At 36.4% G+C, this 9,890-nt stretch overlaps 1 protein-coding gene across 3 annotated transcripts; it reads right to left on the reverse strand.

Moving 5' to 3' along the window:
- Positions 1–638: 638 nt before the first annotated feature.
- On the reverse strand, positions 639–8,072 carry LOC108044815 (aquaporin). 3 transcript variants are annotated; one of them, XR_001769316.1, is made up of 7 exons: positions 7,905–8,072; positions 3,140–3,210; positions 2,773–2,928; positions 2,570–2,713; positions 1,386–1,808; positions 1,017–1,146; positions 639–952 (listed from the first exon to the last, which is right to left on the reverse strand). XR_001769316.1 is itself a non-coding variant. In XM_017123959.1 (6 exons), the coding sequence occupies exons 2-6, from the start codon at positions 3,173–3,175 to the stop codon at positions 917–919; spliced, it is 795 nt and encodes a 264-aa protein (XP_016979448.1). In that variant the 5' UTR covers positions 3,176–3,210; positions 7,905–8,072; the 3' UTR covers positions 639–916. The 3 variants fall into 3 exon arrangements, 1 of the variants encoding a protein (XP_016979448.1); XR_001769315.1 differs by lacking the exon at positions 1,017–1,146 and having other exon boundaries at positions 1,272–1,808; XM_017123959.1 differs by lacking the exon at positions 1,017–1,146.
- Between the last annotated feature and the right edge of the window lie 1,818 nt (positions 8,073–9,890).

Here is a 9,890-nt window from a genome sequence, read left to right on the forward strand (position 1 = left end):
GTCGCTTTTCCGTCGATTTCCGACTTTTCCTCCACGGTTTTTCTATTGATTTCGCTCACAACACTTCAGTGCATCTAATTGTCCTTGATTTTCAACTGGCTTTTCAATTATTTGTGTGCACTTGCCAATTGTTTAATTCACTAATTCGAATAATTTAACAATTTATTGGAAGATAAGTTGTGGGCAATTTCAGCTAGTTGCTGTTTTTATTCGTTAATTTTGTAAATTGTTTAGCAGGTCACACGCAACGACATTGACAACGACGGAGACGACTGCGGATTTTCCGATTTTCCCTTAACGCTTCATGACAGTTTTGGCGCATGACGCTTTTGACGTATGCTGCGCGGAGCTTTTCCGCATACGAAGTGTTGGAAAATGCGTTTGGGAAAAGCTAACAGCATATGCTTTTCATGGCGCTCGTTTTAAAATTGAAAAATGTTTTAAAAATTTTGAAATCGGTGTATTTTTATAGGTTTTTAGTATGACTAAACCCTGTTCATTGTCTATTTTCCAATTTGTATTAATAAATATTTCCTTGTAAGGTTATTATAATTTTGAAATTGTCTATAGCTGTATTTTAAAACTATTGCAAATGAAATCTATTACCAAACACCTTTTAAATAACTACACATCAACAATTTTTAGTAAATGTTTTCCACTTTATTGTGAACGCATGAGAATACAAGTAATTTTGCTTTGTAGATTGGATTTTAGGGCAGCTTACATATTTAGATATTAGTTATATTAAAAATGAACTTTTCATGAATAAATACATAAATACACACGAACGAAGAAGTGCACGACATAAGTATGATAGACATTGAAATGAATGGATTAAACGAAGACATCTGTTCTCCTCGGCTTTTTCTCTCTCTGTATCTATCTCTAGATTCGAGTCGCTTTAGTTTCCCTAATCCTAAGCATAATCGCGAGCACCCTCCAGTTTGCGCATCTGTAAATTAAAGTAAATATAATAGTAAGATAATTAGTTGAGTAAATCAAACAGGGATGCAAACCGATCGAAATTGTGGGCGGGTTCGGTTGAAAGGATCACTGAATTTCTAAACCAATGGTTCGGTTCACAACAGTGGCTTAGATTAGTTTTGCGTGCAGGTGGTAAGAGCTTTAGTAAACAAATATCTGCTCCTAGAGCGACAAAAACATAATACATTTAAGAAGGCATATATTTAGGCATATTATATATGTTCAGTTATTATATGAGAGAATGGTTCGGTTTGCATCCCTGAAATCGAGTAAGTTAGGGTATTTACAATGCGAGTGTGAGTGTTTGATAGGTGTGTGTATGTGTGTGTGTAATGAGTGGGTGTAATCACTGATCAGTAGAAGGACTCCTCGCTCCAGGCGCTTATCAACCTGACTCTCACCTCGCGTTCATCGGCGTGCGTTCGGTACTTTTCGGATGCCTCGTTCACCTTCGGTGCCGGCTTCGCCTCCAGGACCTGAGTGTACAGCAGGGCGGCTGCCACGCCCCCCAGCACAGGTCCCACCCAGTACACCCAATGCGCAGTCCAGATGTCCGTGGCAAAGGCAGTGCCCACTGTGCGGGCCGGGTTCATGCTGGCCCCAGTGTACCGAATGGTGCCCAAATGACCCAAGGTCACCGCCATTCCAATGGCCAGGGGCGCCGTGTAGCGGGAGTCCGGCTTGTGGGGATCACAGGCCCCAAACACGACGAGGACCAGCAGGAGTCCCAGGAAGAACTCGATTCCCAGGCCCTGCAGCTCCGTGATATTCTGCGCCAAGGTGGTGTGACCCAAACCATTGTGATAGTCAGGATCAAGAAGGATCTAGGAGTTATACAAATTATTAAGTCTGATTATAAAATATATTTCATTGAGGGTTCAATTCCAAAGATCAAGAAGGATCTAGGGGTTATACAAATTATTAAGCCTGATTATAAAATATATTTCATTGAGCGTTTAATTCCAAGTAGTACCGTGTTTCTATTCAAAGTATTTTGTAGATATATAACTGATCTTTCTGGATAATTATTAAACAAACAAACAATTTCAAACCATTTGATTGTGAATCATTTTAGGATATGTTTGAGCTCATACATTGATAACAAGCTAAGTTAAAAATGTATAACTTTATTATACTCTTGCTGGGACTATTACAATTTCAGTGAAAATTTTCATCGCAGTGAAGTGAAAATTTCCGACTTTGAAGCATCGAAATCAAAATATAGAATGTTAAATTTTAATAATAGCTGCAAGCGTATATAAACTTCGCTTTCTGAAATTTGATATATTTTTTGTTACTTTTTAAAATGTGCTACGTTGTAGTACGTTCTTAGTAACTACGACAAAGGGAAGCATATGTGGAAATGTAAGTAATTTTTTAAACCAGCGGATGTAGGACAATCATTACTTCCATGAAATAAATGACTCAATACGAAAGCTTATGTTGTAAGAAAACAAATAAACAATGATAAGACTTTATGAAGTATTTTTAAAAAATATGTCGATAACATATTATGTTTAAGTTTTTTGAAGTTAGCTAGTGATTTTAGTTAGTTCGAAATATTTTGTATTTCAGTAATTCCCACCTTGACAGCTGCAGTTCCAGCGATGGCACCCAGGCACTGGAAAACCACATAGAAAATTGCCCGGATTAAGCTGATTCGTCCTGCAATCAGCATTCCAGCGGTAACAGCAGGGTTCACATGTCCACCACTCAAGTGGCCCACAATCTGAAGAGAAAGATTATCAAGTAAGAACAATATTTTTCATGATTGTTACAATAACCCACCGTAATGGCCATGAAGATGGCCAGGCCAAAAGCCAGGGCCTTGAATGTACCATCCTCAATTTGAGTGCACGCACCGCAGGCAAAGAAATTGAGGATCAGATTGCCCAGGAACTCACCGATCAGAGCCTGCCACAAACGCAGCTCCTTTGATTTGAGCTGGGATATATAAAATATTACTAATAACAGAGTGCTAAGAGGCAGCAATTGGTTATTTGTAAGTTTAATGCGATCTTCAATATTAGAAAATCATAGTATGTTCTTTATATTTAACCGTCTTTTAGAGATTTTACAAATCAATAGAAATTCTTTATACATATTCATGTGTTTAAGAAGTTTTTCTTACAAACTTATTATGATCTTGACTCACCTCATTGAGACCCAGTGAGTATTCGAACTTTCCCATCTTTATCGCTTTGCTTTCCAACTGAAACTGGCGAACTGAAAATACACACGGAAAAATTAGTAAGCTAAGTCTAAGTAATGCAAATATCAATCCGAATTGTAAATGGAACAGTGTTTAAAAATGGATGTGGACAATTTGTCAGACATGAGTAGTTAACCAACGACTATGGCCACTTTTCGCACTCATTTAAGGTGCTATATTGTTTCGGCCTTTGGCGACAGTTTAGCTATCTGCATTTCCGCTGCAATTGTCTTGCTTCCTAATTGGTTGACACTTTTGTCTGGGTTTTAATTAACATATTCACAGCTATTCAGCTTAGACGGGGGTCATTTCAAAAAGAGGCTAAACAAGAAAGGAAAGCTAACTTCGGGCGGAGCCGAAGTTGATATACCCTTGCAGAATACTCTGTAAATTATATTCTCCAAAATTATTCATATGATGCATTCTTAATACTCATAAAAAATCCGAACTTCCTAACTTTAACAACAACAAAGTTATGGCATTTCCAATCGTTCAGTTATATGGCAGCTATAGGATATAGTCGGCCGATCCTTATGAAATTTGGTAGGTCGGATTGATTGGCCAAAAATAAAATCCATAGAAAATCCCAACTTCCTAACTTAACAAACACCAAAGTTATGGCATTTCCGATCAATCAGTTATATGGCAGCTATAGGATATAGTCGGCCGATCCTTATGAAATTTGGTGGGTCGGATTGATTGGCCAAATATAAAACCCATAGAAAATCCCAACTTTCTAACTTTACAAACACCAAAGTTATGGCATTTCCGATCAATCAGTTATATGGCAGCTATAGGATATAGTCGGCCGATCCTTATGAAATTTGGTAGGTCGGATTGATTGGCTAAATATAAAACCCATAGAAAATCCCAACTTTCTAACTTTACAAACACCAAAGTTATGGCATTTCCGATCAATCAGTTATATGGCAGCTATAGGATATAGTCGGCCGATCCTTATGAAATTTGGTAGGTCGGATTGATTGGCCAAATATAAAACCCATAGAAAATCCCAACTTCCTAACTTTACAAACACGAAAGTTATGGCATTTCAATCAGTTATATGGCAGCTATAGGATATAGTCGGCCGATCCCGGCCGTTCCGACTTATATACTGCGTGCAAAGGAAAGAAGGGTGTGTGCAAAGTTTCAATCCGATAGCTTTAAAACTGAGAGACTAGTTTGCGTAGAAACAGACAGACGGACAGACGGACATGGCTATATCAACTCAGGAGGTGATCCTGATCAAGAATATATATACTTTATAGGGTCGGAGATGTCTCCTTCACTGCGTTGCACACTTTTGACCAAAATTATAATACCCTCTGCAAGGGTATAAAAATATTGAATAACCTTATAATTGTCAGGGTAATATTATTATACATTTTTTTGTCTTTTGTAAACAGATTTTTACACAACTTTAAGGCGAGTATTTACTAATTGTTGAATGAAAAATTGACTTTGACTGTAAGGCTTAAAAACTAGGTTTTTAACTTTCAGTTGCTAAGAAATTGTGCTAAACGAGGTCATTTGTGGTTGTTCCAAAACTGGGTATTTGAGGGCACCTCTTGAGAACTATTCCCCTCAATTCCACGGATCCATCTTATCAGCAATTGCAGCTGCATGTGAGAATTTATCAAAGTAAACAAAATGTATAATGTTTAATTGGCAACGAGTCATAAAAGTGCGGTAAATATTTGAGAGCAACACCGGCAGATGTGTACAGTACTCGAGAATGGGCAATTGAGAGTGTTTACCCAAAGGGGTTAAGGGGTCTCAGGGGGTTAATGCTGGCACGCTGAAGCCGCGAGGGGATTAGGCCTGGTTTTTATAGAGTGGAATCAGTGGAGACTGTTTGTTTTGCTGTTCTTATTTGGCGCAATGCGGTCACGAACAGGCCCAAAAATGGGCGATGACTTGTTGACCATGCCCCCCACACCAAAACACAAGGAGCTTTAAAAACACATAACTACATATGTATGTATATAGCTTTTATCATATTCCATTTGTAATTGGTTTTAGCCATCAATCAGTTGACCGTTCAATGTTAATTCCCATTATGTGTGCTTGGAAAATATTCATCACTCTTTTTTTCTTTATTTTTCTAATGCAGTCTTAATGAATTTCGTGTTTTATTTGCGTCATCTATGAGGCCCGTATCGATATCAGCCAACAGCCTCAAGTGCTCTGATATGGAAACGCGGGTTCTATTCTTCAATTGCGGTGCAGAGGAGTGTGCTGGATGAGCTGATAGTAATTGAATTGACTTAAGGTTGGGCTTCGGCCCCACGGATAAGTGGAATAACTTGTAATAGAGCAGGAACCATCCCACACAAACGCCTCCATTGATTAAAAACTGTGTAAAAACCTGAGACTTTAAATATTTGTCATCGCCTGTTAATCATCCATTGTGAAAATTGATTCAACCATTATAATTAGTTTCCATGAAATGTTATTTTAATTGGCCAACTACTAGCTAACATTCCATAGTTCAGATTCACAGGTGCTGATTCTCTTCTTCGAGGCTAATTAAAATCCCTATCGTTAAAAGGTGTAGAACAACAATGTTCTGGGTGCCCGATTGAGAAAATCTAAACAATTAATCGGCTCTGATTAAAGTTTGTTTTGCGATTATTTTGGGCAGTAATTTGTGGTCGATAAGCTGGCTTTATAATTGGAAACCCAATACCCAGCCGCACTATTTCCAATTGTGGAATTCTCAATGGCGCGCTAATAACCGATTTGGCAGCGTATGAGTGTGTCCGTGCCAATTCCCTTAATATCCGAACAATAAAGTAAAAGTTTGCTCAACAAATTAGCACAAGCGGCGGGAACAAAACACACAAAATTCACACATATTTTTGCACACCCAACAAAGTAGAATGCATTTCAACGCATTTCAAGTTGATTTTCGTCATTCGACATATTTCTGTAGCTTTCGAAACGTGTATGAACGGCGGGTTCATGAACTTGAACTCAAACCGAATTGAACCGAAAGGCGGCTAAAAATGTGCTCCAATAAAATTTAATTATATGCTTATAACGAAAAATGTCATTAAGAAAAATCGCATCGCACAAAGACATTCGTCATTAATTTAAAACATCCAGATAACAAGGGTATAAATCTTGTGTTTATGGAACTGATGAGGTAATGTTTTCGGTTTTGTTTTTGATTGTTTATTGACTTTAAAAACAGGTAAATAAATTATGTGGCATTTTTTGAAGTAATTTTAAAGTTATCTATTGCCGTTTGGGTAGCCTTTACATGTTTGTCGTAATGTAAAAAAAGATTTACTATAAATGTTTGACAGCAGTCAATGTTTTAAGAATATTGTAGGCGCAAGATATTCTTTATATGATGTATTCTAATGTGGCTCTGTCATTTCCATTCTGATTAACATACCTGCTTAGTAATGATAATTCATGACAAACCATGATGTCAATTAAATGCAAACGTTTTTAAACATTTACATCGTATATAGTAATATTGTTTTCTTCAACTGTTAAATTAGATCAGCCATCCTCAATTGCGTACGTCTGCTGATGGCATTTACCGATATAGACGTTTGCAATTGTTTGCCGCAACTTTGTCACTTAAAAAGCCATAAAACTTACTTAAGCTTTGAATTTGTATGCAACCCCAAACGTGGGAGGAGCAGTGTGATAAAAGGGGTAGAGCACAGAAGCACAGAAGCAATTGCAGAGTTAGTGCCTAAAACTCCCACACGTGTTCGAGGCTACAGTGGAGCCCCGATAAGCGTAAGCAGGCCACTCCAATTACCAAATCAGTGACCAGAAAATTGCCGTGGTCAACCCATCAATCACGGGTGTCAGATTTGAAACGAACTGAATGCCCCGGGCTTTGGCTATGTCCCATTACCATATCATCGGATCATGGCATTGCCGTTCCTAATTAACCACAACAATACAAAAACATATAGAAATCTTAAAAGCTTAAACAGATCGCACGACCACATCGTTTCACGCAAGGCTGGTTTTAAAATTAAAAGCACAACAAAATAGTCCCCAGTTCTTAGTAAATTTTGAAATATATTTTGGCATTTAATTACTCGAAATTGCGCTGGCGGACAGAAATAAGAAATGTACATAAATTGTTATATTTTTACGATTGACACAGGCGGGGGAAATCTAGACAATTTGTTTATCTCGTCTTTAAAGAGAAGCCAATCGAAAAAATAACAGATCAAAGAAGATTTGACAAAATATGAAGAAATGTGGTGGATCCAACTGCAATACGGTATTGGTTGCAGTGCTCAGGGAAAGGTAGTTGTCGTTTTGTTTAATATTTGTATACAAAGTTTGGGAAATACATACTACAAAAATATTAAAGAAAAAATTTAAGTTTGTCTTTTGATTATTTCAACAATACTTTCTTTATTTTAATCTGTGATTAAATAAATATACTTTGCAAGAATGACTAAAAGCAATTAAATTATTTTGATCACGTCTGACTAAAAACAATTAAATTATTTTGATCAATTCTTAATTGTTTCCAGAAAACATTGTAATTTGATAAAATTATAATACCAAATAAAAATTATTTATTAAGTTTCATCAAGTATTGTTATATTTTCTAAAAATCATGTTATTTAGGACAAATACGTTTAACATTCTATTTTGACATGTAAATTAAAATTTTTTAAAATATGCATATTGTGATTATGATCACTTTCAATTAGAGGTTTACCTTGTTTTGTTATTAGCTCACTTTTGCACCTTTGCACCTGCTTACGAACTTGGCTTTACGGCAACAACAACTAACACCTAAACTTGCACTTAACAAATATTTAATTTAATTTGGCAGGAGTATGAGTTCGCTCCTCGAGCGATCCGCGCACTTTGACTCGACGACGAAAACTGCGCGATCGCTTTTGGCAGCAAAAAACCAAAGCCCCAAAGACGGAGGTGCAAAGAGAGCTCGATGTAAAAAGTAAGAGAGCTTGGAGAGCCGGACAGCCTGAGAGAAGAATTCTAGAATTAAATGTACGATTATCTCGAAATTAATAAATGACAAAAATACAATAACACCAAAACACACATACTCACCACACTTGTTCTCGCTCATCCAAGACGCGAACCTTTGGTAAACCTTATTAAAATCGAAATTGCCACCAATCGTCTATCTGAAAGCAATTTTGTTAAATTTATGAACTGCAAATAGTTATTAAATAGGGTAATAATTATCCCACCCATCGCCAACGTCAGACATTGACGCTTGCAGAAAAGTTTCCATCGTTTTTCGGTTTTCTTATCACACAAAATTGTGTCAGAAATCATGTCTTTCTTTAATTAATTTAGTGTATGTGTTCTCCGGACGACACTGAACTTTTCCATAAAATATTGACGCAAAATCAAATTTATTTTATCTTTATAAGGTGCAGTGTTCAAAGTTTATTTGCTCTTTTAAATTAATATCTTTCAAGTGTAGATTCTCGTTTAACATGATAAAAAATTTTTTTCGTATGTTATATTCAGTCTTTTTAAATGTAGAAGATTCCACTTTAAAAGATTAAATATTGTAAACATTTTTAAAGTAATAGAAGAGTGAAAAAATTAACTTTTTGTTTATTTATCAAATGAAATCTTATCATTACAAAATAATAAAAGTGTTATGGGATTGTTGTTTTTTCGATGAGAGCTATCTGATTTTGAAGGATTGACTTGGCTCTGATATTATTTTTATAACCTGTGGATTTGGGAGAGTGAGCCAACAATAATTTGGTGAGTTGGTTTGTGTTACGGATTAGCACACATTTCAGAAATCAAAGCACACTTTTATGAGGAGTCATAAAATACTGGCTCCATAAATTTATGATTGATAATTCTCTTAAATACAGAAAGTATGTGTTTGCTTTTCATTGAGGCTTAAATATATATAGAAAACATTAACATTTTTAACGAAATTTTTGGCAAATATAATTTTTGTGAAGCATTTTCATGACCTGATAGGAATTTGCACACTAAAATCTATTACGAATGCTTAGAATGCATGCTTGTAAGAGCCGAATTCATTTTGTGTGAGCCCAAAACTTAAAACTTAAGCCCCAACTTAATTAATTTGCATAAGGATTGTTCTTTTTCTAATATACAAATTTTTAAGGAGAAACTGACTTTCGTAAATCATTTTGGAAGACTTCTTTTGAATGACACACCAGTCCCTCCAACTACTTTAGATAAAGATCTTTATTTAATTTACATAGTTAATAACAGAAGACTCCTTTGGTGAAACAAAAAAGGAAATCCAGTCCACATTTCAGTTGAATGGAAATATATGAACCAGCCGACTCCTCTTGACACTTGACTCTTGACTCTTGACACCTGGCCAACGCCCACTTTTCAGCCACCACACAATAGTTCACCGATGACCTTGGCCCGACATTGCGCCCATTTGCATATGGCCTGTAATCCCGCGAAAGGGCTCGGCCTTTCGCTTATTTTTTTTTCTGGCAAGGAGCCTCACTGTGAAATATGGAAAAGCAAAGTAATTGTGTCCTGACTGGCAAAATAATAAATTAGAATTGTCCGGTCATAGCGCCCCCAAGTGGGAAGCCATTAATTAAATCAGACATTGCTGGAATTTAAAGCTGGCAGTCGGGGAATGACGTGATCATTGGGAGGAATACTTTGCTTTATATTTTCCATTTAATTACTTTGAGAAAAGTTTATAAGAATA

Source organism: Drosophila rhopaloa, unplaced genomic scaffold, assembly GCF_018152115.1.
Source record: "Drosophila rhopaloa isolate 14029-0021.01 unplaced genomic scaffold, ASM1815211v1 contig_115, whole genome shotgun sequence".
NCBI classification, from domain to species: domain Eukaryota; kingdom Metazoa; phylum Arthropoda; class Insecta; order Diptera; family Drosophilidae; genus Drosophila; species Drosophila rhopaloa.